The sequence below is a fragment of the Alternaria viburni genome, assembly GCF_023758015.1.
Source record: "Alternaria viburni strain BMP 2772 chromosome Unknown scaffold_2, whole genome shotgun sequence".
NCBI lineage: Eukaryota > Fungi > Ascomycota > Dothideomycetes > Pleosporales > Pleosporaceae > Alternaria > Alternaria viburni.
Window position 1 is genome coordinate 1,243,069 of NW_026055771.1, and position 25,779 is coordinate 1,268,847.

The following is a 25,779-nucleotide window of genomic DNA, read 5'->3' on the forward strand; positions in this document are numbered from 1 at the left end:
AGTCGCAGCCCCAATACGCGTCCCCTGGCTCGCGATGCATCCTGACATCCAGCGCTACCCGCTGTCCTGCCGGTCATCTGCACCCCAGCGAATAATCCGAAATCTGTTGGGGCCTGCGCTGATCACCTTCCCTCCTTTCATAAACCTGTCGCCATGGGGAGACGTGAATTACGCGAAATCAGAGAACGCGGAGATGCACTTCAGACGCTTGAAACGTTGTATTTTCCAGGTCCCACTTTCCAGCTCTGACGAAAGAATTGATGACTAAATCGTCACGCAAAAAGCTAGCTTACGTCGGCGCTGGATACCCAGACAGTCTGCGCATGACAGTCTATCCTCATTCACTTCGGCAATGCATATTATGTATCTCTTCATAAACATGAACGAGCCAGGTTTACCACCTGCAGCACGCAGATATACACCTGCCAAGACAAAGCTGGAGTCGACCTGGTGTGCACAATTTTCTCGTCTATAACACGTTGTCTTATAACATTACACGCGGAATTTCCTGGCATGTACAACGGCTCTCCGAAGCGAGTGGCGCCAGCGATGCTAAAAACGTGTGCTATGCGCCGATTGCTCCCACGGTACGGCCTACTCCGCCCTAGTTGTTAGCTAGAGCGGGTGTCTATAGTTTGGTAACGAGGGCGTTCTGCTACAGCGAGACTGCGTTGAACCTGACTAGCTCACCCACAACTGCCTGTACGATGTCTCGTGGTCAACATCCAGCTGAAAGATCTCCACAATCGTCACTGGGCGACAACGCTTGCTGATTAGGCATCCCCTATCTGCTCTACAACGCTACGGAGCCAGCGGATCGCTCCGCATTCCAAATATGTGCCGCTCTTCATGGTGGCTTAGAAGCGTTTTATTGAAGACTTGGCCTGCATTCATCCTGGACGAAGTAAGCTCTTTCAGTCAAGGTCCAAGTCGAAATCAAGGTTCCCGTTACTAGGTCGGATCCGGAAGCTAGTGAGTCTGCATGTAGCAACTAGAATAGCTCAGGGGACTTTCACCATGATTGCTGTAGTCTCTGTAACGTTTCGAAATACCAGATCAGCCACCGAAGATGAGGCAATTCGCATGTACAGCCAAGCAATATTAGACGACCGTCTTTCACAAAGCTCCTCCCGCCCACTAATAGCCAGGAAATGGTACCATACTTAAGGTTCAGCAGAACAAGAGTTTGACAGCTCATCAACTACCGATCGAAATATGCCTGCTCATATCCATAATTTTAATGAAGGTCAGGTGATCAGCCCCGATGATTTACGGTGTACTGGGCTCATCGCGTCTAACAGGTGGTATGCTGTGGGTCTTATGACCAACCGTTATAAGTGTCGCGTACCCGCCTGGTGTGAGGAAACCGGTCCGGCGTCCAGTCTGTATCTACAAAGACCTGGAGCAACTGTATCGGATCATTTAAATACTGTTTCCAGCAGCCCTGTAACTCCAGGGACGGATTGAAGGGCCAAGGCTCGACAGTGATCAAAAGGCCAAGCTGTTACAGACGGTCATGAAGGCAGTGCATATTAGTGGATTGAAAGTCGCAAACTTCGACTTAGCTGTATTGTAGATTTCGTGTTAGACACTGTCAGTCAACTTTAGTATTGCCGGCACCGTGTACATCGTCGGATCGTGTTTTCGCTGTCACTTTGACATTCAGGGCTGAAGAAGGGTCCAGGTGGCTTGGATAGTGGCAACCTAGAAGTGACTCAACAAAGTCCAGATCTTCGCGCTGACAGCCTTCTCATCGAAAGTCCGGATCGACATCCGCGGATCATCTGGAGGGGCGTAGGTTGGCAAGTTACAGGGAAGAGTGGAGAGCCCTATCATGTTCCCCACTGTAAGTCTGTGCCCCAAGACCGAGTCACTGGACGATACTCTGTAAGGGACTGTCCAGCCTGAGCGCAATACCCTCGTTCCTGTAGGCCACCATACACATGCAGTCTGGAGCAGGAAGGGTAGATACGCAAGGCACGACGGCTCCCCAGCTCCGAATTGGGCTGGCTTTGGTGACATCTAGATATTGCATGCGCAGCTCTTGACGCCGCCGCCGCATGCAACGCGTGGAGTTGATTGATGAGCGCAAGCGAGGGCCGGCCATGCCGCCAAGCTACGCACCGTTAGTAGAACCATGTACGACCTATGATCTTCTGCAGACCATGCTGACGCTCAAAGTTGGAGCCAAACTCGCCACCACTGCCGGCGAGCCCAGAACGGTCAGGACACCCCCAGTGTCAGTTCAACTTTCGATACGGAATGGAACCTCGTGTCACTTGCATGGGCCTTTAGGGTGAACTCTGTCGAGCAGATGTGCTGTTTACCAGAACTGGGATGGGGAGGTGGCTCTTCTCTTACATCTCCCCGGCTGCTTCCTCCTGCGAAGGTCTGACCACAGTAGAATGATGAAAGATGGAAGGTGGAGGTAATTAGTCAAGATGAGTCGTGAAGGCGCAGGTAACGGCATCCCTGGCCCGGAAGGGCAGCATACCTAGGTGCCACAGTCTTACAAGTCGCTCGGGACGTTACGTGGTGGGTGCGGGACCGGCTCTGTAGACCTTGCCTCCAGCGAGAGGATACCGCCGGTACACCTGCCGAAGTCTTGTAGCTCTTATCTCCACACTGCGCGGGTGGCACTCTCACAATTTGGCAATGTTAGCGAATCGGCGACGCCGCACCAATATGCTGTTCTCTTCAAGTAATGAGGGCGCGGCGGCCATCGAATATGATTGCACTGTATTGAACGGCACACGGCGTTGCCTGATCGCTTCCGTACACATCGGCTACATGTTAGTGAGGTGATCAGAAAAGGCCCGAATTTGCACTATCTGCACTCCAGTATTTCGACTTCAGCTATGAACACACTCGATTGCACAAGATAGGAGGTCCACGTGCGATTGAATATTACCAGGCTTACGTGGATAGCGTCGGCGCGTCGATGCTGGCGACCAACGCGACGAATTAATGTTGTTCGACGCGTCTTTCGAGCATCTCGCGCGTCGAGCATGCTTCATAATGATGTCGTATGTTCAAGTTGAGTTTCTGGAGAGCACGCCATGGTGTTTGTCGATAGCGGACAACCAAGTCCGTTATTCGGCGTGAAGCCATGAGAGGCCTCCACTATAATGGGACGTGCACGGGCTAGCGTTAGCGCTGTCATACGTCATCTCCGATGCGACTGCGGGCAAAGCCTCAACTCAAAATTAACTGCTCCCAAGACGCCACTGAATCGACACGCCGTGCGTCTCCATCTCAATTTATCCAAATAAACTACGTACCAGACACACGCCATCATGTCGCTGGAGAAGATCACGACCATCTCTCCCATTACGAACAAGCCAGTTGTCACGCGCAATGGCCTTTCAGATGCAGACCTCCAATCTTTGCCTGAAACAGCCGCCACTGCGTTCGAGTCCTATCGACGCACATCGCTCGCTGAAAGGAAAGAGATTGTCAAGAAAGCTCTGAAATTGCTCAATGACCGCCAGGATGTGCTGGGCAAGGAGATCACTGAGCAGATGGGCCGTCCTATCGCGTACACTGCCAAAGAAGTTACTACAGCGGTGATGCGCGGCGAATATCTACTAAAGATTAGTGACGAGACACTTCAAGATACTCCAGGCGAGGCGGAGAAAGGTTTCAAGCGCTACATCAAGAAAGTCCCGCTTGGGCCCGTCTTGATCTTGTTTCCATGGAACGTGCGTGCAGGCCATAAGCTATTTTTGGTCGGCACATGCTGACATACCTGCAGTACCCGTATCTGACCCTCATCAACTCGCTAGTACCTGCCCTGCTCGCCGGCAACTCGGTCATCCTGAAGCCATCCCCACAAACGCCTACCAGTGCCGAGCAGATCCAGGAGATTTTCAAGGAAGCCGGATTGCCTGATGGTGTGCTTCAAATCTTCCACAGCGGCTCCATCGTCCAGATTGAGTCGATCGCACGCTCGCCCAAGATCCAGCTGGTTTGCTTCACTGGATCGGTGGCCAATGGTCTTGCGGTTCAGCAGGCTGCAAATGACCGCGTACCGCTACGAGTGGGTCTTGAGCTTGGAGGCAAAGATCCTGCATATGTACGCTCCGATGTTGACGTCAAATGGGCCGCGGAAGAACTTGTAGACGGCGCTGTCTTCAACTCTGGCCAGAGTTGCTGCAGTGTTGAGAGGGTATATGTCGATGAAAAGATACATGATGAATTCGTATCAGCGCTTCAAGACGTACTCAGCGGATACAAGCTTGGCGATCCATTCGACAAGAGCACACATGTTGGCCCAGTAGTCTCAAAGCGATCAGCAGAGACTATCCAGTCGCACGTTAAGGATGCTCTGGAGAAGGGTGCCAAGGACGCTACCCCAGACAACGCCAGTTTCAAGAACCCACCTGCAGATGGCAACTATGTGGCTCCGACACTCTTGACGAATGTCACGCATGACATGACCGTAATGACAGAGGAAACTTTCGGTCCTGTCATCCCGGTCATGAAGGTGAAGAATGACGCAGAAGCAATCAAATTGATGAACGACAGCCAATTCGGACTGACGGCTAGCATATGGACCAAAGATGTGAACAAGGGTCATGAGCTTGCCGATGACGTCGAGGCTGGCACAGTCTTCGTAAACCGATGCGACTACCCCGCACCAGTAAGTTATTCTAGGACTACACACGACACTTTACTAACCGACCCAGGATCTGGCGTGGGTTGGGTGGAAGGACTCTGGGCGAGGCCAGACGCTGAGCAAGTTCGGCTTCGATCAGTTCGTCAAGCTCAAGAGTTACCACGTCAAGGACTACCCGAAATAGATGACTTGACACGGAGAAGTCAAGCATTACCAACATGTTGAAGGCTTGATCTCCTTGCGAGAGATGATCAATGGTATTCTAGTACAGACCAGAAATATCCTACGCAATGAAGACTGCTCAACTTCAGGTCACACGCCGTCGGCGATCCTTAAACGTGTGTAACATTGTCGACCCAATTTCAGTAACTTCAGGCTTAATAAAGTACCTCTTGATGCTGCTAGATTGTTGTTAGCATATATCGCATCCGATCGTATGAAAATGCCTCCCGGGTTTGTGTCGAATGCCACAGATGTTTGGGTGCCCACTAGCGCCTTCCTAGTGCTATGAAACGTGTAGAAATGAACGTCTCCTAGCAAGTGAAAATTGTTGGCCTCAAAGACCTGATCCACCTCCAGCAGACATTGATGTAGAGTTCGCAAAACCGTACAGTACTACTAAGCCTAATACTAATAACCAGCTTAATGATCGCAGTCTCATCTAGTTACCTTTTTCCAACTGCGACGCTTCTCGCCGTAAGGCTTTCTGCTTACAATTCACATATTCGTTCTTTGTTCACGTGTTTGAGACGCACGAGCTTTCAAGCTCGCCCAGCTCCTTACATTCCGCGGCGCCCACTCCCGCTTTTACATCCCCAACGAAAGCAAAGGAATGTCAGCATCGGAACAATGAGGGCGAATTCGTAAGGGATGGCCCAGCGCCACGACAACGCCTGAAGAAGGCAGACTTGGTGCCACACTCTCAGTCCTTCGCTCGCGCGTATCTAGTATTTACTCACTAGCATCTATCGAGCATCTTCCTACGCGAACTATCGCGATCCTACCGCTTTTGGACTATTTCCTGGCCTCTGTCGCGTTACTGTAAACTCTTTTCTCACCCAATTGTTCCAAACGCCGCCGCCTTTGTAGAATCGCTGCATATACTATATTTTTTTTCGAGATCCAACGAGATATCGCGCATCAAATCACACGTCTCCGAAGCCCACCAAGCCACGCGTCTTCGAACTCACACAATGGCATTCAATCGCGTCATTTTAAGACTAAAACGGACAGTACTTTGCGATAAACGCGAGCAAAAGCCCAATCTAGACAGTATGGACATCGTACGTATCACAGTCAGCTTCTACCTCCTACACGCGCCGTTAACAAATACCAAAGGGAGGACCAACAGACGTCCGCGTAATCGACGTCTCAGACTTCTTACCCGGTCTTACCTACCACGAGCGCAAACAAATCCGAGAAGAAGCGTCTAGCGGCGCGCTTCGCCTTCAAAGCCTTCAATCGCATCCACCACTGTCGTTTCCGGAAACGTCTCTCAACGGCTCGCATTCGCGCTTGCGGTCTCTAGCGACTGACCCTGTCCAATCTGTTTCCACCGAGGCTGATGCCATCTCCTCGCATTACCCATCTTCCGACGTCTTTCCGGAGGCCGACTCTGTGATAGCTCATGCGGCGACTCTCGACGCGGGGCCGGGAGCGGAATTCAGCAGTGCTTCTACAAGATCCGAGGACGAGCACAGTGCAGATGTAGTGCGCATGAAAGATGTGGATAATGACGGACGGCGATATAGCAGCGACTCCGGTTCTCCTTTGTCTTCTCATGAGATGGACGCAAAAGATAAGAAGCATCGTGTGGGTTCATCACATGCGTTGTCTCTGGATAAGGGCACGGATGCTGCGAATCTGGATAAGGAAGAGGGGGACGCAGACGAAGATTTGTCTGTCACTGGGCGAGGTGGAAAGGAGGTAGAGGTGGAGCATATTTATGACAATCATATCGTGGGGAACAGGTGTATCACCGGGGAGACAAAAGTGCTTGTTGCATGCTAAAAGCACGGAGGAGACGCAATGAAGACATCACAAGATGTCAACGCGCGAGTTGCATGTGTAGGAACAGGACAACAAAAAAGCAGGACACCACCACGGGATGGATCTACAATTAGTGGGAGACACAATTTGTCAAAATCGCATATAGAACAAAAGTCATTTCATCGTCACGAAGTTTCTTTCATCGCATGTGGGCCGTTTCACGAGAGCTCGATAGGAGTTTTTGATAATATATTTTTCTAGATTCGGATAGCTTCGATGATGACATGCTGAAGATCGCCGTCCAAGCTATTAAGCTTGTGATGCCACGAAATGAGAAACGCCAGATACACTCTGTCCATGTACCATATGCTGGTGGGTATCGATGATATGCCTTTTCCGTTGAACGCCGAAAGCATGCTGAAATGATTTTGTAAAAAAGGAAGTGTCCGATGCGCGTGGCATAGTCGACGATGCTGATATGCTTGTTGAGATGATGGAGTATTGGTTCCGCCGTATCAAATGTATGTTCTCGCAGGCAATCGGTGGCTGTCCGATCAGGGCTGCTAGTCTGAGTCGCCATCGCCATCCGGTGTGCGAGAATTCCTCTTCTTCTTGGATCCAGCAGGCCTGCCCCTTGCCTTCTTCGGTGTGTTGCCTAAGCTGACATTGCTCTTCCTCTTCCTGCCACGACCACTGGTAGGGAATGGCGTACCGTCTTCGCCAGTCTCGGTTGGCGTTTCATACCCTGCAGCAAGTGCATCGTCTCCTTCGGCGTCAATGAAGGTCTCGCGATCAACATCCAGTAAATCTGCAAAGTCATAACATTGTTTCACCATGCTCTCGCGGCTATCTAGAGCGCGCATGATCGTTTCGAAGCGTTCCCAAATTTCCTTGCCAGTGACGAGGTTATTACGATGCGCAGGCTTGATGTAATCTTTTTGCGGAATGGGCGCGTTACTCTTCATGGAGTAGCATTTTCGAACAAAGGTGCGAGTTTCCCACACCATCTGCAGGATCATACAAGCTGTGGTAATCTGACGAAGTCTGTCGTTGTTGATTGTTGGAGTAGCAGGTTGAGGTGCTGTCGGAATTGGCGCTGGTAGCATTGATGGAAATCCGTTTGCACCACTAGCTTCCAACATTTGTTGTTGGAACATATCTTGAGGCTGAGCTTGCACTGAATTCGCGTCTTGCTTTGGAAGTTCATCCGCGATGATAACCCCTATAGCGGGCCCTGTGGTGTTCAGGACCATCGCTTCAACTGCATGAAGGAACACAGCAAGCTCTTCCAGGTGAGGGAAGTCGAGCAAAGCCAGATTCTCCAGACAGAAGCGCGCGTACAAGACAGCCTCTGGTATAGTGCCACTCATATCCAGCTTTGAAAGGTCGAAGTCCACTTGTTTGCAAAAGTTATTGATGAACTTTTTGAGACTGGCTTTCTTGCCCGTCTTCAATGCCTCAAACAACTTCGCGAGCTTCGGAGTGTGTGTAGCTTCGACCATGCCATGAGGATCAGCGAACATGTTTAGTTGATACTTGAAAGCCATGTGGATGGCCTGCATGTACTCCTTTTCCAGATACGACTCTTGCTTCTCGTGAATGCGTCTATGTTCGTCGGCTGCAACTCGAGCCAGGCTTGACCAAGGCGAGGTCGCAAGAGCGACGAGCGCAGCACCACACTCCTTTGGATGAACAAGACCTTGGCGACTGATGCTAGCGATGATATCTGTGGCAACGACGGCAGACTCATTTTTGTTCTCCAACGCAGCTTTCACGAAATATTCTAAGAACTTCTGCGCCAGATGCAGCGTGGCATGGTCGTTTCCGGTAGCCGTAAAAGACGTTTCCAAGCGCGCGGAGCCATTAGCAGCTCCTTTGCCGGTTGCAATTTGGGCACCAGTTTCCGAGCGCCGCTCCGCGACAGTGAAGAATTGCCTGAAGAATAACAGTGCGATGTGCTTCAGGGTGTCGTTTCCTTCGTTAACAAAGACAAGCTTGACCACCTTCTCCACTTCACTGCGCATGAAGTGCTCTGGCGACTGCTGGCATATGCCACCCATACTCTGCAGGGCTTGCTCGCGAATCTTCGGCTCCCAAATCTGCATGGTGAAAGGTCGGACCGTGTCTAATAGGAATAGAGATGGGGGAGGTGGATTCTTCTGGTTCAACATCGGCTCCAGGTGCTTCTTCAGAGATTCTTTTCCGTCGTGCTTGTTAAGGGACGCGCGGAGCTTGTTGTTGAACGATTCGACCTGTTGATCCAGGCTGCAAACTTGACCAAAAGCACCAATCAGAATTAGATAGGACATGATGGTATCAGCCTTCTGGGCTGCCTGCTCTTTGGTTAAGTCCAAAAGTGGCCTAAGGTTGCATATGACAGAGCAGACTGTGGCAAAAATCTTGTCAGTATCCATGCCCGGCATCTCGCTGATAGCCCACAAGCAGTGAATGACGTCAAGAAGAGTTTCTCTACTTGTACGCCATCCCATGGATGCACATTTAGCCAGCTTAGGAACGTTGCGCTGAAGACTTGCTCGAATTTCTTCTGCGAAAGCATGCTGAAGTGGGGGAAGTGTTGGCAACACATGCCGAAAGATAACGACCGTTGGCCGCACAAGGGCCACGTCATCCATGGTGGCGATGGTTTTGATGTATAGCTTCAGATGCCGCAGATGGTCGAGCGTGAACAGGGTCGGTTCGATCTTCGCGAAAACACTAAGGGTGTTCATAACACGAGCTTGAGACTTGATATCCGTACCGCTTCCGGGAGCAATGGCTTCGTCTACCAAGTCGACAACTAGCTGTGCGCAAATCTTTCGGTTAGAAGCCGGACCCTTCGCTTCAGGTGACAGACAATGAGCGAAAAACTTCTCGAAAGCTTCCAAATGTGCAGCGCTATGCTCGATAGAGTCCAAGAGTTCTACCATGAAGGCTGCTCGTTGAGCACGATTGAGCCTGTGTATACTCTCATCGGTCTTGACATTGTTATTAGCTGCCGTCAACCATATCTCCTCGAGGACGTTGCGACCCAGCTCGGAAATTGCACTCTCATTATCCTGCGAAGGAAGGAGTAGAGGAGCGGCAATCTTGAGCCTATTCTCATTTGAAGTGGAGCGGAGATAGATCTCTTTGAGTAGCTTGATGGCCTTCTTCTTGGGGCCGTTTGAGGGATCTGTAGTCATTTCCAGAATTTGTGGCAGCACATGGCGCTCGAGAGATGGTTCTTTGGCCAAGCAGTTCGACAGGAGCGAAAGCGTCGCCTCTCGGACCATCGGTGAACTGTCTCTAAGCGATGGGATCATGTTGATGACATGTCCTTCGGAGATGACCCGAGGATCTTTGTCCAGCAGTTGTTGCAATCCTGCTGTTCCTCTCGTCCGAAGCTTCGAAGAGCTCTTGTCCCGGGCGTATGCCTGCATATAGTTGACGATCTGCGAAAGGTACCTGCACACCTGGCTTTGTAAAGTGATGACGCCCGCGGCGAGTTTGCTCTGATCATCTGACACCGATTGGAATTTGCTATCAAGCACCGTCAGCTGGGGAACGAGCCTGAACAAGCTGGAAAACTTACTACTTCTGACCGAGCCACTTGGGGTCTGCAATCATGCTTTCCAGACATTGCTGAACAGTTTGTATTGCTTGCGGCCTGTGATCTGTATTTCCTTCTGGAACTGTTGGAAAGGTCTTGACGACAGCTGCCAGCCACGAGCTGATATGACAGCCAGTCGCTGCCTGCAGATGCGGGTCTTCCTGGGAGGGGCGTAAATCGAGATAATCGACCAGTGATTCGAGAACCATGCGGTACGGGCCATCGAAAGCTAGCAGATCCACATCATTGACCCTCTCTTTGACGTCTTCACTCATCGCGTCATTCACAAGACGATCTAGTCTTGACGACAAATCCGACTGCGAAATGTCCAGCCTTTGCTTCATCTTCTTGAGTTGGTCTCTGAAATCAATCACGCCACAACCGATCCTCGCCATTGTTGTGAGTGCCATGTCTTTGTCGACCACAGAGTGTTTATTTGCTGAGTCGTCCTTGAGTATGTTGACCATACGAACCAAGAGGCTCTGCAAAAGTATGACAGCAGCCGGCCACTGGGGAGAACCAAGGACGTTACAGAAATCGTCGATGAATAAGTCCAGAAGGTTGCGGAATGGCTTGTCGCCTGATTTGGAAGTATTCGAGGCTTTGTCGCACAGTTGGGTTACAATATACATTGCCGTGCTGGTAGCTTCCACCGTCAAGTCTTGAGCAATCACTGCCGGCGCCCGGCCGGCGCCTCTCTTTGGGGCTTTCGAGGGTGCTTGGCCAGGCTCGTAATCGCTGACATCGTCTTCAATCATGCTAACAGTCGCGTCTTCGCCTTGCGACGCAAGACGAGTGCTGGGATTTGTTGCGACCACTTGGACAAATCGCATGAAAAGTGCAGATATCGTCATAATCGGGACTTCACGAGCCGACAAGAATTGCCTCGCGCTCGCTTTTTTGTCGGGTAGCTTTTCCAGGTTGCCCAGGATGCCATTTAGAATCGACTGTCGTTGGCTTGGGTATCGAGCGAAAATCTGGGCAAGAACATCCATGACTTTCTGGCGGAAATGCTCGAACTTCTTGATGCTAAACACCGAATCCTTCTCGTTCTCGCTATTCTGCTCAACGAGCAGTTCCAACGTCAGATACTCCAAAGTATTGAGTGCCCGGTCCGGCAGATTGTATTTGCCCATCAACGTAGCAAAGCGGGTAAGGACTGCTCCACACAGTCGCAGCACCATCTGTAGATCTGACCTATGAGCCGATGCTGCAGTGAAAAGGTCTTGTGCTTCCCCAGACCGCCGAGATTGAACGACAGGCACAATGCAGGCATTCTTAATTAGCTTCGTGAGATCAACAATGGAATCGATAATGTCCTCTCGTCGCATCCGATAGTCGTCACGACCCTCGATCATGGTTTCCAGCAGGAGCTTGGATGACTTGAGCGCGAACTTAGCTGTTGTAATGCTCTCGGTAAGCTCCGGGGTAGTCTCATCCCGTGGAAAGAGCCCATTCTTAGTTGCACACACGACAGCGGGGTGTAGTAGTGATTGTATCTCCATAGCAAGGTCCACAGGAAGCGCATTGAAGCGACCGAGACTAACAACACCGGACATCTTCTCTGAAAGAGCCTCCATTGAGCGGGGTTTGAGAACGTTGAACTCGCCGTCAGGAGTCGGGATTCTGGTGAAGTGCAGTGAGCCGTCAAGATCATCTTTGTCTTCGCTCAGACTGGCGACTAGAGAGTTGAGAATCTCAATCTTCCCGTCAGCGATCTCTCGTTCGTGGGGTCTCAAGACTGCAACGCCGCTCTCGGCTCTGTTGTCCTCCTTCCTTTGTGACAAGCTTCCAATCTCGATGTTGTCGATGTACTTGTAGTCTGCGCGTGGAACCGCTTTTGGCTTTATCATAACGGCCGGACCAGGAGGCCGCACTGGTGTGCTGCTGGGAGCCGATGAAAGAGCGCTTGACGAGAAGGGTAAATCTATGTTTTGCGTGAAGGCATGGCCGTTGGAGGTGGCCTGGGGCGGTGTGGGCGCTGGGCGCGGCAGTCGTGGAGGTTCAGCTTTTCGGGAAGGTGCCGACTCTGATCGAGGCTGTTCGGGTGCTTTGACATTCGGTGCTGTCCTTGTTAGTGGTTGCACCGGGAAAGTGACAAAGAGGCCTACCCGTATATGCCACATCCGTCTGGTCGTAAAGCCTGCGCGCGAAGGGGCTCAGATCAGAGATGGCGCTGCGAGTATCTCCGTTGGTGTTCTTGACGGGACTGTCCGGCGGAGGGGTTGGTAGTTGCGGCATGGGCTTGAAGTGACTGTGGGTGTTAGAAGAGACTTCCAGGTACGGCAAGAGCGTAGACCCACTACTCTGGCAGCCTATCGCGAAGTAGGAGGTTGCGAAGCTGGTTGAGGGTATCATGCAGATGCTGGGCGGTCGACTGGCCTTGGATCTCGGCGTTCAAGATTCCGACAGCCTTCTTCGCAGCTTTTTGTTGCTCGGGGTTTAGGGTAGAGGGTGGCGTAGGAGGCTCGGCGGTTGGGAAGGGTATGATTTCTGGTGGTTATTAGCCAGGTGAGAGAAAAGCGCTTGGGCAAAGGGCGCAAGTGAAGCAGAGTGACGCACCGGGCGAGAAGGGGATGATGGAGGTAAAGGGCGAATACGGAAGGGCTTCATCCACTGTGGGCGGAGGCCTTCTGAACGGGAGCGCGCCTCCGTTGGCATGATGCCAGTCGCCATTCATTGCCGCTTGTGATGTTGAGCACTTGCGGACAGGCGCAGTCGAGGTGTGGTGGTAGACTTGGATTGGACGGGTTGGGCATGCGGCTATATCATCGTGCGTGCGCGCATGCTATGCTCCGGTAGCTGGCCAGTCGCTGCTTGGAGAACCGATGGTAGCAAACTTGTTGTAAAAGTGCCATGCGATGCACCGGGAGCATCGAGTGCATGTGGTGGTGCACGACATTCAGACGCGTTCTCACCGCCTGCCATTCCTGTCCTAGCTTCGCTGCAGCCGCGGAAGTCGCGATTCCCTGTAACTTTTTTCCTCAACTCCAACACCAATCACCCGCACCAAGACGATAAATCGATATATCACCCACCATGTCGGCTATTGGTAGTCTTGTCTTTTGCACCGACTGCGGAAATCTCCTCGACGGATCTGCCGGCAAGCAAAATGTCATCTTGACCTGCGCGGCATGCGGAGCGCAATGTAAAGGTATGCGCCGTCTATGTTGCGCATGCAGAAGAGTAGAAGATTTAACCGACCGCAGATACATCGTCCAAGACTGTCGTCACAGTTTCGAAGCCAACCGCTTTCCCGTCGTCGCTGCGCGCAAAGAGATCCGAGGTTCAGACCATATCCGAAGAGGACGTTCAGACGAGCAGCGTCATCAATCATCCATGCGAGAAATGCGGAAGAGAGGAAGTGCGATACTACACACAGCAACTGCGAAGCGCAGATGAAGGAAGTACTGTCTTCTATGAGTGCGACTGCGGTCACAAGTACGTTCAATCGTCCATGTCAAGAGCTGAGCTTATGCTAATTGCTATCTTACAGATGGAATACCAACAACTGAAGCGGAAATTCTACCTATGTGGCCATTTTGAATTCTAGATACCCCGAACGCCGTATGCATGCAATCCCTCGGGCTGCGCTAAGCTGCAACAGCCTGCGGCACGATGGCGTACTCCATCTCTCCGTTCTTCTCAAACTCTGCCATGTCAAGTGCTACGACCACACTGTCTCGCACCACCTGCTCTGGGTCGTTCAAGAATTTACGCAGAGTATCCTCGACACCCTCTTCATCGCCCAAGCTTCCAAGTGCCTCGGCTGCCTCATGTCGGACCATGCTTGCCTCCTTTGTGTTACTGAGCGCTTCTGTAAGACTAGGGATGGATGCGGGGTGTGACAGCTGCCCAAAGACAAAGGCGATTTCGTGGCGGAAGAGAGCAGATGGGTCTGTGAATCCGCGAGCGAGCGCCTGTACGGCCGGAACGGCAGTTGGGAGGTCCGGCGGCGAGGAAAGATCGCGCAGGGCGAACATGGCTCGGTAGCGCTGGAACAAGGGCAAGGAGGTGTCGAGCAGTGTCTTTTCAAGTTCGGGGATCGATGCCTTCTCCGTACTCTGTGGTAGTGGTGGCGCGGGGTCGATGGACGTGAAGTCGCTGTGTAGTAGTCAGCAAGAAAGTAGAATACACAGGAATCGAAATAAGCATACCTCTTCTTCAACTTCTCCTGCCCCTTCTGCAGCCCATGGTCCCACTCTATGCGGTCCACAGCAATGTCGCAAGTCTCCCGTACGACATCGATCTCTTTAACGTCGTCCCTCAATGCCCTTAGCAGCTCAAGACTGCCCTTGTCGCTCAGTGCACCAAGTGCCTCGGCAGCCTCGTGCCTGCACATTGAGTCCTCCTCTTTATCCTCCAATACGCCCCTCAAGGGCGCGATGGCAGCATCGTGCCCCGACTGGCCCAGGCAGTAGGCGAGTTCGTGCTTTAGCAGAGCTGACGGCGATGCGAAAGCGGCGGCAATGGCCTCGATGGCGGGGACAATCTGCGCACTGGGTGGCTGCAGGCCCGCAAGGTGCTTGAGAGAGAAAAGAGCGCGAAAGCGGCGGGCGAGGGGCTCCGACTCCGAGGTGAGGATGTTGCGAAGCGTAGGAACTTGGGTGTCCTGCTCTGTGACTGCCATTTTGCTGCTGTGGAAAAGAAAAGTAATCGCGAACTTAGGTCTTCACGTAAATGTCTTCCGAAAGCGGCTCGACTCTTTTTTGGCGGGGATGCAGAGATCTGGTGGGGTGTCAAAGTTCCATCTGATAAGATCTTCACCGCACCTGCATCCACAGCAGTTGACGCTAGTCGGATACGGTTAGACATAATGTGACAGCGTGGCAGACCAGTTGACCGAGTCCAGGGCTGCATGAGCCATGCAGGAACAAGCCGCTCCGTTCACCTTACTTTCACTAGCTATGACTCCTTTTTGCCCCGTCTTTACTCCCCGTGAGTGAAAGACTCAGCAGGCCAACAGCGCATCAAAGGGACAAAGACTATACCTGGGCCTGCCGCATGGGGAATCGAGCAGCCTCACCCTCACCTTCACTTCACCGCGACTTCGCATATCGACTGCAAACCCCCACCACGCTCCTTACACGTCACACCCACAACGACGTGACGGGGACACTTCTTTTACGCGACCAGACTCGACTGCTTCCACCTACCATTTAGTATGGCGTTTCTTCGCGGAGTGTCCGACTGCTTCTGGAACTATGTCAGTCCGCGCAAGACACAACAGCGACGGGAGAAGCCGTATGCCTTCAAGGTGCCTGCGCTGCCCACTCGATCCGCTGCTCTGTCCAAACACACCACACCACCGCCTACACGAGACATGAGTCCCGAAGCGCACGTCAAGACCCGGGGACTCAGCCCACCGAGCACTCACTACGATATCGATGCGACGCTGCTACCGCCCTCCCCACCAGCCTCGGCCATGTCGTCCAAGGACCTGGAAGGAGATACCCTGGTCGCGCATTCGCCCATCGCACTCGCGAGGGACCACGAAAACGATGGCTCTTCGGCCGACCTATGGGATGCGAACGAAGAGACCATGGTCGTTGATGACGGCACCTACATGGTCGTACAAAAGAAGGTCAACCACGACCAGGAGCGGTACAGACAAGATCAACAAGCCCGTGAGCTGCGTGACGCTGGTTGGTCTGAGGACGCGGTCTTTCTTTTTCAGAAGCTGGGCATGCGCGGATTTGAGCCACTGATGCCCATTAGCTGGATCAATGATCTCGAGACTGTCCCCGCAGACCTATTCACCGAGAACATCGACAAGGCCTTCGTCAAGCCAGCCTGCGGTACTGATTACAGTGGTATGTTACGATCTTGTAGTTGCTAAGAGGATCTTACTAACAGCGTCCAGCGCAGCATGCTCTCGAGAAGTTGTTCGACCTGGGCGGTGTCGCTCGCGACGCCTGGCAGACGCGGACGAAGCGCGCTCCCCACTTCCAGATCGGCAAGGCTGTCAAGGCATACACAAAATGGGCTATGAAGGACGGCAGAGTCGAGCATCTCTGGTCCCAGCTCCCTCTATTCCAAACCGTCACCTTCTCGAGACATGTACACCCGGCCGTGGCAGAGCGCAAGATGATCGAGAAGCTTGGTCGGCTACACGAACTATGGTACGACGCTCTACAGATCGATGAGGCAGCAGCCCGCGGAGATGCTATTGTGCCTGAAGTCCCGACCCTCTATGGTATCACTGCAACGCACACCGTTGTGGCATTTGTGAGCTACGCGCCGCCGACCTTGAAGAACGAACAACCTTCACTACGTTTACTGGCCATGTACGACTTTATGCAGGAAGGCTGTGATGTTTGGAACTCACTTGCTATCTCCATCTTCATCATTCACGCGAGGAATAGAATGATGCAGTTGAGGGAGTGGCTTCCAGAGCCCGAGGTATCAACCGGCGAAGACCCTGATCTTTGAACGACGAACACGAAACGAAAAACACAACACACGAGAATGGATGAAAGAGATGACAAACTACGTAATGAACGAGATGGATATGGTTATGAACGATGGATACGATTTCAGTGCGAGGCCTTTTGCTTCTAGATATACCCGGTTATGAGCGCAATACCCCCAGTTTTCTTTTATTTCCTTTGTCAGACTGGCTGAACGACTGATGTCGGGCTCCGCCAGAGAGCTGGAGACGACGAATACCCCAGATTGCGTCACTTTGCACATGCCTCAACGCAAGCTAACTTGCGGTGGTTGATGTGACAGAACGAAGAAGATGAAATTGATCCAAGCAATTACATAGTAATCATTGAAAAAAGGATATGTCATACAATTGCACTCCTCTGCCTGGTTGTGATACTGACTTCTGGATATATCGCGACCCTGTTGACGCCATAACTCCACATTTCGTGAGTTGGTGCCTCTTCTCCTTCATATCCCCTCACACCCCTTCACCCTCTCCTGGAGCGGCTTTTGTGTCCTTGATCAAACCTCCTTCCTCGGGGTCCACACCCAACCTGCTTCTTGACAGATCCTCAGATCTTCGAGCTTCTTCTCCAAATCTAACATGCAGTCCCTGCAGTGTCCCGAGAAGATGGTTATGGAATTGGTGGGGTTTTGACACGGTAGTCGATACCTGCTTCCGGGGTCTGCGCCGCACATGGTGAACGGGTTGTCGTAGACTTGTGTCTTGTGCTCGCATGCGGTGTGGTGGTAGAAGTTGCGTCTGCACATTGTTGTTAGATTGTGATTTTGGTGAAGATGTAGGCTTGGAATTGGAGATTTGACTGGGAGATTGGGGACTGAGGAGGTTGTTGGTGTTGTTAGTGATAGCGAAAGGCGGATTAGTAGCAGAGGTTGGAGAATACACGCAGTTCAGTCACAGTGAATTCGAGTTTGCTACGTCCTTGTCGTTGTCGAGGTGAAGTGAGAACCTTTCCAGAGCGCCTCTGAGTACCCTGCAGGAAGTCATGGTGAAGCAAGATTTTGAGTTTTCCATGAATGCAAGACCTTGTAGGAGCCTTAGTTGAAGAGTGACAGGTCATGGCATTTTCGAAGGAGAGCAAGAAGTCAACTACTGGGGTGGACAGTTCGTGACTGTCGGCTCTTTGCAAAGCCCAGCTCACGTGATGTTTCACTCAATCTGACCTCCATTGTACCAACCTGCACAGCGTGCCCCTTCATACTCGGCGGTTCAACCAAGCTTCCACGCATTCGCCTTTCACCCACCGGGACAAGACACCTTATACAGTACCAAGAGTCTGGGCAAGCAAGCCCGCTGTGCGGTGTCTAGACTGTAGAATCCGGGGTACAGACGGCTATGTAAACATTTACCGTACGTGATGGCGCACAATATGGCGGGTAAAACGTGATTGGCGCGTTAAGTTCCCCGGATCCCCAGGACTGGCTGCTATTCTCCGGGATACGGGGAAATGTCGTGTTGTGGTCACCTCGCATTACGCAAGGGGCGCAGCGTATATGTGAAGAGGGAATTGCGGCTGCGGTGATGCGGATGTGGTGATGCGTCCTTTACGGATATGACAGCCTCATGTGATGGTATGTAAGAACTCATTTAGACGTTCTTGGTAACAAGGGGAGTGGTTCGGCAAGCCTGCCGTATATATGAAATCAGGAGATCGATCCATATTCGCAAGATCTCAAGGACCAGGGACAGTGATCTTGTGCAGCCGGGCTGAAGGGTCGAACAGCTCATTACGATCTCGTAACTACGATTGCGGATTCCTGCTGCCGACATGTTCGCTGATCATGCTGGTCCAGAACATGAGCGCAGTGACGGTGAGAAGGAGACAAGCGGTATGCGGCTCAAGCAAGATGCAGGCAAACGTCCCTTGGCGGCGCGCTTGGACGCCCCACGAAAATATCGCAGTCCTTCATCTGTTGCTGTAACATCGCCAACACCTCACGAACTATGCCTGAAGTACTGCATAGCCTGCTAAGCTTCTTGGATATCGAGCAATCACCATACAATGTGTAAGAGATGCGCCTTCTGCCGCCACTTCTAGCCTTGGAAGCGCCACACGTGTCACGCGGCTTCACATAGATTACCAACTCACAACTCCACTGTTCGGTGTTCACGCCAAGACGTTCTTTAACCGCAGGAAGATTGTAAAGGCGGAGAGCTTGGCATATGCATGCCATAGACCTTGGGAGCACACGTGGATGGGTGCTCGCCAGGACAGTCGTAGCGCCGCCATGACCCGAAGCCCACTCCACCACGGAGATATTGACATGTAGGTTAATGACCGCCCGGTCTTGTCCCGTAACCGTTTGTTTCAAGTTACAGACCAATCATAGCGGATGCTGCGCCGGCATTTCGCATGCCTTTCTTTCCAGAAGCCAAGCCCGGCATAGTGGTGTTTCTCCTATCGCAGCACTTGATCTACATCCTAGCTGCTAAGAGACGGACGGCCGTAGTGATGGCGAGAATGTTTGTCTTGGTTCCGCCAGCAGACCCGGGGCTACCCCATTGAACCACCAAGCCGCGGTGTGTAGTGGAGCAAGGCATATAAAGCCAACTTGAGTCGCCTCGTAGATCACCACCACGATCAAACATCTCCTTCGCTTCCTACCACAAGCAACTCATATTCAAGATGGTCTCTTTCACCTCCCTCGTCACTGCTGCTATTGCGGCCACTGCCGTTTTCGCTGCTCCCGCCACTGATGTAGCTGCTCGTTCGGCTAGTGACCTTGTTGCCCGCCAGAGCACTCCCAACGCTGAGGGAACTCACAACGGCTGCTGTAAGTCGTATCATGAAGCAATATGTTGAGCATAGCTGATCATATGTCTAGTCTACTCTTGGTGGACTGATGGTGGCTCCCGCGTCACCTACACCAACGGTGCTGGCGGAAGCTACAGCGTCAACTGGGGAAGCGGTGGCAACTTCGTCGGTGGAAAGGGATGGAACCCTGGATCTGCCCGGTATGTCAACCCAAGCAACTGCATGCTTGATGTGAGACCTTTGCTGACCATGTATCAGTACCATCACCTACTCGGGTACCTACAACCCCAACGGCAACTCCTACCTTGCCATCTACGGCTGGACTCGCAACCCGCTCGTCGAGTACTACGTCGTTGAGAACTTCGGGTGAGCAATGTCCCTGTACGGACTGCATGAGAGACATACACTAACATCACAAAGAACCTACGACCCATCTTCCCAAGCCTCGAACAAGGGTACCCTGACCGCTGACGGCTCTTCCTACAAGATCGCCCAGTCGACCCGTACCAACCAGCCATCCATCGATGGAACTAGGACCTTTCAGCAGTACTGGTCTGTTCGCCAGAACAAGCGTTCGAGCGGATCCGTCAACATGAAGACTCACTTTGACGCCTGGGCCAGCAAGGGCATGACCCTTGGTAGCCACTACTACCAGATCGTCGCCACTGAGGGTTACTTCTCCACTGGCTCCGCATCCATCACCGTCAACTGCCCGTAAGCTTTCCATCGTGGAAAGACTCAACTTCCTGAGGCGGTGACGCAGATGCTGTGATGGTGCAAGCGTGTGAAGATGCCAAAGGTCGTTCACTTCCCTGGCGACTTCTTTACTGTAAATATTATCTTACGCCGGTTTGCTAGCACGAAAATGTCAAACTTTTGCCATTCCACATACCAATTCACGTCGCTGTCAATCACTGGTGCCAGCTCTTCACGCGCACGACATACTAAAGCAATGCGCGAGACCGAGCTTGCTTTCTCATATACATACCTTTCCTAAATATTAGACTTGACAATGTGCCTTCGCCACTGCATACAATACTCATGCGGGCACATGCGGCTCCGTTCTATACACCCTTTTACGTTATGTCCACGAGCCGAACATCGCCCCCCACAGCGTCAATGTAACAGCGTCGATGACCGAATGCACCCCGAAAGTAAACCGTGTCCAGGCTGTCCCAAGAAAGCGCAAGATCCTAGAAGTAGGGAAGATAATAAAGATAAGAAACCACGGGACCCTCGTTGGCCCGGCGGCCCGAGATGGTCTGGCTATGCCGGTTTAGGCGGAAGAGATAATTACCGCGACGATGTACCGCAGTAGAAATCAGGTGCAAGAGACCTGGTTGCGGTGTAAGGTGAGGTCGATCGGAGCTCGTGGTGATTTGACTGCCCTGGAGGTGTCGAAGCGCCCGTCATATCCACCTGTGGACTTGTCTCGCTCAGTTCACCTTTACCTACTTACACGCACCTACGACTGCTACTAGCTGCGCTAGCAGCTGCACGCTCATTATTGTACATATTTGTTTCCCCTCACTACTACTCAGCCTCGTCCTACGCACCCTTCTAGCCTCAACAACCTTTACTGCAGGCAGTACACCCACACCTATCTACGCAAACGCGGTGACCAGTCCCCATATTTCTACTTCTTACTACCGAAATAGCTATTTAGAGCGACTCGAGCTATGGCAGACAACCGCTTTGGCTACAGTTTGCAAGAGTTCCACGATACGATCGCCAAAGACAGTGAGTGGCGAACAAATTTCCGCTACCTCCCTATAGCCACGAAGACGAACCTCAAGTTCTACGCAGCAAGCCGAAAAAAGCAAGGCAACCAAGGAATTTGGCTGCTTATTGGCAATCAAAAGAATACTAGTCAAGCCCGTGTGTATTCAAGAGCATACAAGTCTCCTGCGAGCGGCGTATTCAACCTGGTGTGCCTCAGGCTTGGCGATGGCCCTAATATAGAATTACACCTTCGGCAAGAAGAGAAGGAGATCGAGCTGCTGCGAGAAACCGAATACCATGAACCCTTCAATTGGCTTGAGAAGATTGGTAGTGGCCCTTGGTTCAAGTCACTACGATTTCTGGTCTTGTATTACTTCCTTGAGCAGAATACCCCGGGTCTTGACCGACTTGTCATGACGCATGACGGCCTGAAAGTCTTGAAGAAAGCATGCACAATGATCGCCAATGCGTCAAGGTCGAGGAAGCCGACGCGAGATCTTCTAGCTCTTCCAACGATTGTTTGCGATATCACGAGACCCGAGACTGACAGGTGGAACATCGAGCTTGACCAGGAGATAGAGAAGAAGCTACTTGTCAAGCGAGAGCTCTCGGTATTCCCGCCACTCAAAGCACCTGAGAATGACTCTACGCGGGCGCTTGATAAGATGGTACAACAAGACGACAACGTTACCACGAGGCCACTCCCGAAAACGAAGACCCATGGTCAGGAACCAAATATAAAGTACGAAGCTGTACCAGCGATATCTGAAACTGCATCTAGACCCAAGAGGAAGAGATCTGCAAGCGATGACACCGCGGGAGAAGATGAAAAGGAAGACCCAGTACTGTTGGTAAGTCACGTTCGGGATAGCAGAATTCGTCGAAACTGACCACCACCCCAGTGTGGCCGCTTGAAGCGCGTCATACGACAGGAAATTGAGAGCCTAGAAGAGACAGAATCAGCGCTTCAAGACGCATTGAATGCGCAGGCCATGTCATTCAACGAAGCTCTGCAGTCGAAATCTAGTCTCGAAAAGGCCTTGTTAGATGCCGAAGTAAGGGTACAGGTCGAGCAGGCAACGAAAGCGGCTACGGAAACAAGGTTGAACAAGGTGGAGAGTGAATTGAACGACAAGAGGAAACTCGAAAAACGCGTTGACTCTTTGTACACTTGAGGTACTCGAAGTAAGAGATAGCATGGCCTGCGAAGATGACCACCGATCGCCAACAGAAGGTGTACACTCCACTAAGGGACCCTATCTCCACCAAGAAGAGTCCATACTCAACTCAGAGAGTGTACCCAAACAAGATACTGTATACTTAGACACCATATGAGTTCTGAATATTATAGCCAGCTGGAACGGATTTCTTTAATGTGAACCAATCTACATTACGAGTGCGCGGTGATATCAGTGTAGAGTGGCATCGTACCCGGAGTTGTTGCAAGCGCTTCCTCGATGATTGATAAGGCGAGATCGATTTGCTCCTCCGTGACTGTAATGGGTGGCGCTATCCGAAACACTCCACCGAACGAGGCCATCGTGGCTAGCTGAGCCCACAAGCCCATCTCTGCAATCTTTGTTGACACTGCGGCTCCTACTTCCGGGGCACCGACCTTTGTCTTTCTGTCGCCAACAATCTCCATTCCAGCCATCAGACCGCGACCACGGACGTCCCCAATGCAACCGTAGCGTGTCTGCAATTGCCTGAGTCCTGCTTGGAGCTTGACACCGAGCCTCTTGGAACGAGCGCAGAGCTCGTCCCTCATGACGATCTCGAGAACCTTGTCGCCCACAGCAGCTGGAAGTGGATCGTTGATATGGGTAGTGTAGAACAAGAAACCGTTGTCTTTGGCATGCTGGGCGATGGGGTTCGAAGTTAAGACAGCACTGAGCGGTATGCCATTTCCAAGCGTCTTGCTGAGTGTCACGATATCCGGTACTACGCTTTCGTCCTCGGGGTGGTGTGTGAATGCGAACATATCGCCAGCTCTGCCAAGTGCTGTCTGTGCTTCATCAACAACGAGAAGCATGCCTCGAGCGGTACAGTGGTCTTTCAAGGCCTTCAGATATCCAGGGGGAAGCTCCAGCATACCTCCACTCGATAGGATCGGCTCGACGATAGCCGCTGCGAGTGAGCCGCAGGACTGTTTGTCTACAAGATCGAAACCGTAGTCCAACTCAGTCTTCCAATCATGCGTACCATCAGCGTGTCTGAAGATCGATCGATAGGAGTTGGGTGTCGGCAGCGCTAGGTTCTAATTGTAGGCGCGTGAGGTCAGTGTATGTCTGACATGCAGTTGATGCAGATACACTTACCCCAATCATGTTGGGACCGTAGCCTGACCGTCCGGCGTGATACTGAGCACCGAGTGACCCGCCTGTCATGCCATGCCATGAGGCAGCCAGACCGACGATCTCCCATTTGCCAGTGTAGAATTTGGCCAGCCGAATTGCGGCTTCGTTCGCTTCGCCGCCCGTACTGAGAAAGAAGGCTTTGTCGAGCCCAGCCGGCGCAACGCCAGTCAATCGTTTTGCAAGATTGATGACTGGGGGACTGATCATCCCACTGAAAAGATGATCGAGATGTTGCGCATGATCCGCGATCACTTTCACAACCTCAGGATGGCCATGCCCAATCAGAGTGCTCATCTGGCCTGAAGTGAACTACATGCAACAATTAGCGGTGTATACTTGAGGCTTTCCGGAGCTTGAAGCCACTTACGTCCATCATTCGGTGACCCGATGCTGTCTGCACGTTGATGCCATCGGTGGAGGTGATGATCTCAGGATGGAATGCGGTCCCGTACGTGAGCAGATTGTCGTCCGCATCGCGCTGCAATTGCGTAATGTCGGCGTCTGCGTATGGAAGAGGCATGATAGTGTCTATCTCGCTGCAGCTATACTGGTCGATGGGAAAGATGATGTTTGGCGTTGCTTGTGTTCCCCATGTTGCTGAATAGCTGGGGACTGGTTATATAGACAGTCTTGTATGCAGTCCCAGGCGCCATCCCACGGAACGATACGCACGAAGACGCATTGCTGTGTTTTCCGACGGAGACGCTGGAAGCATCAGAGCAGATACACGTGACCGTATCCCGTCGGAAAGAAGGTGCAGCCATGGAGGTGGCAGGGGATGATAGCGATAAGCATTGAGCTAACTACGGCTGGCGCTTGAGCCACGATGACGACGCGAAACCCGAGAACGCGACCGCGACCGTGCAACTTCGGGAAAACTGCAATGTGCACTTCTACAGCTCAACAGCCGCGCACGCTGCATCGATACACTGAACCTGAAACTCTATGATTTTCATACCACTCACATTCTCAGCCCGAGCTGTAGTTACTCTCGACCCACCCACCATCAATGGACCATGACGCTTTTGTAACGTGCGCGGCCTCATCGCCCAGCAGGAAAGCGACCGATCCGGCTATCTCCCATGTTTCTGGAAGCTCACGGTTCAAGATACATGGAATGTTGTCTTTATTCAGATGGAATTCACCAGCAGCTGAGTTGAAAGGCCTAAGTATCGGAAGTCAGCGAATGTGTCACGATCAATTTGTACAGAAACAAAACTCACTTCGTCATCATCTCTGTATTAAAGCATCCGCTGCTTACAGTTAGCTCAGGCCTTCTTCAGCCATTCAAGTCACTTACGGGCACAGCGCGTTGACCCTGATTCGCCTTGACGCTCCTTCAAAAGCTGCAACTTTCGTAAGACCAATGAGCGCGTGCTTGGCGGCGACGTATGCTTCAAGGTTGGAGATGCAAAGTCAGCGTATGTTTCGTATGCATCTGGAAACCTCGGTCTTTACCTGACGTGCCAGGCGTTCCGTAGTGGCTCGCAATGCTTCCAACATTAACGATTGAGCCACCGTCCTTGATGACCTTCATCTCTTCTTTCAGGCAATGAAAAGTGCCAACAACGTTTACGTTGAGCAGCCTAGCGAAGTATTCTGGGTCGAGATCGGTTATAGGGAAGATCTCGCGTTGCTCCACCGCTAGACGACGCAATCAGAAACACATATAGTATCCAGAAGGCTAATTGAGCTCACCAGCGACGTTTGCGGCTCCATCAAGCTTTCCGAATTTAGCTACAGTTTCCTCGATCCAAGACCGAACACTGTCTAAGTTGGCGATATCTACGACACACGTCCAGTACCGGTCCTTGGCGTCTGGAAGCTCAGCGTCAATTTCTTTGGTGGCTTTAGACAGATTGTCAACCGAAGTTGCCTAGAGTTTGGCACACGAAGTCAGCTCACGTCCCGCATACATCTAGTGCAGGAAACTGACTTACACACATAGATACAGTGGCACCGCGTATTAGTAAGTACTTGCTAACAGCTAGACCCAGTCCGCGGCTGGCTCCAGTAACAGCGATGACTCTCCCCAAAAAAGGAAGGGTATTGACAGCATACGGGAGGGTCTTAGCTGTGCCGTTCATATTGATAAGACAAGAAATGAGAAATATCAGGTAGCGTCAGTTCGACAACAATGTGCCGCTCATATATCTGATGAGTCAACAGCAATGCAAACCCTCGTTCAAGGCTGCGAGCCACGAATGGCCAGCACAACAGCGCCGCATACTCACATGCCGAACTCCTAATACAGTTGCCCACATGGGTTACTACGACCCATTCAAAGCTCCCGCACTA

General features: G+C 52.0%; 8 protein-coding genes across 8 annotated transcripts; 5 read left to right on the forward strand and 3 right to left on the reverse strand.

Annotated features, from left to right (window-relative positions):
* Window positions 1-3,296: 3,296 nt before the first annotated feature.
* Window positions 3,297-4,802, forward strand: J4E79_001362 (uncharacterized protein; the record flags this gene model as incomplete). Its single annotated transcript, XM_049350272.1, has 3 exons — window positions 3,297-3,701; window positions 3,755-4,642; window positions 4,689-4,802. 3 exons carry the CDS (start codon window positions 3,297-3,299, stop codon window positions 4,800-4,802), a joined length of 1,407 nt encoding a protein of 468 aa, XP_049215431.1.
* A 2,368-nt stretch (window positions 4,803-7,170) lies between these two features.
* J4E79_001363 (uncharacterized protein) lies at window positions 7,171-12,876 on the reverse strand (the record flags this gene model as incomplete). The annotated part of the gene is made up of 5 exons (XM_049350273.1): window positions 7,171-10,126; window positions 10,179-12,261; window positions 12,308-12,450; window positions 12,500-12,689; window positions 12,759-12,876. The coding sequence occupies 5 exons, from the start codon at window positions 12,874-12,876 to the stop codon at window positions 7,171-7,173; spliced, it is 5,490 nt and encodes a 1,829-aa protein (XP_049215432.1).
* A 359-nt stretch (window positions 12,877-13,235) lies between these two features.
* Window positions 13,236-13,711, forward strand: J4E79_001364 (uncharacterized protein; the record flags this gene model as incomplete). Its single annotated transcript, XM_049350274.1, has 3 exons — window positions 13,236-13,350; window positions 13,406-13,637; window positions 13,693-13,711. 3 exons carry the CDS (start codon window positions 13,236-13,238, stop codon window positions 13,709-13,711), a joined length of 366 nt encoding a protein of 121 aa, XP_049215433.1.
* Window positions 13,712-13,789: 78 nt separating this feature from the next.
* Window positions 13,790-14,826, reverse strand: LIA1 (deoxyhypusine hydroxylase; the record flags this gene model as incomplete). The annotated part of the gene is made up of 2 exons (XM_049350275.1): window positions 13,790-14,300; window positions 14,354-14,826. 2 exons carry the CDS (start codon window positions 14,824-14,826, stop codon window positions 13,790-13,792), a joined length of 984 nt encoding a protein of 327 aa, XP_049215434.1.
* Window positions 14,827-15,360: 534 nt separating this feature from the next.
* Window positions 15,361-16,628, forward strand: J4E79_001366 (uncharacterized protein; the record flags this gene model as incomplete). Its single annotated transcript, XM_049350276.1, has 2 exons — window positions 15,361-16,009; window positions 16,060-16,628. The coding sequence occupies 2 exons, from the start codon at window positions 15,361-15,363 to the stop codon at window positions 16,626-16,628; spliced, it is 1,218 nt and encodes a 405-aa protein (XP_049215435.1).
* A 2,645-nt stretch (window positions 16,629-19,273) lies between these two features.
* On the forward strand, window positions 19,274-20,120 carry XYL1_2 (NAD(P)H-dependent D-xylose reductase (XR); the record flags this gene model as incomplete). Its single annotated transcript, XM_049350277.1, has 4 exons — window positions 19,274-19,421; window positions 19,473-19,602; window positions 19,661-19,768; window positions 19,823-20,120. 4 exons carry the CDS (start codon window positions 19,274-19,276, stop codon window positions 20,118-20,120), a joined length of 684 nt encoding a protein of 227 aa, XP_049215436.1.
* Window positions 20,121-21,081: 961 nt separating this feature from the next.
* Window positions 21,082-22,299, forward strand: J4E79_001368 (uncharacterized protein; the record flags this gene model as incomplete). Its single annotated transcript, XM_049350278.1, has 2 exons — window positions 21,082-21,975; window positions 22,027-22,299. The coding sequence occupies 2 exons, from the start codon at window positions 21,082-21,084 to the stop codon at window positions 22,297-22,299; spliced, it is 1,167 nt and encodes a 388-aa protein (XP_049215437.1).
* A 215-nt stretch (window positions 22,300-22,514) lies between these two features.
* On the reverse strand, window positions 22,515-25,568 carry J4E79_001369 (uncharacterized protein; the record flags this gene model as incomplete). Its single annotated transcript, XM_049350279.1, has 9 exons — window positions 22,515-23,381; window positions 23,443-23,790; window positions 23,849-24,009; window positions 24,486-24,646; window positions 24,705-24,734; window positions 24,782-24,875; window positions 24,940-25,125; window positions 25,180-25,357; window positions 25,422-25,568. The coding sequence occupies 9 exons, from the start codon at window positions 25,566-25,568 to the stop codon at window positions 22,515-22,517; spliced, it is 2,172 nt and encodes a 723-aa protein (XP_049215438.1).
* Between the last annotated feature and the right edge of the window lie 211 nt (window positions 25,569-25,779).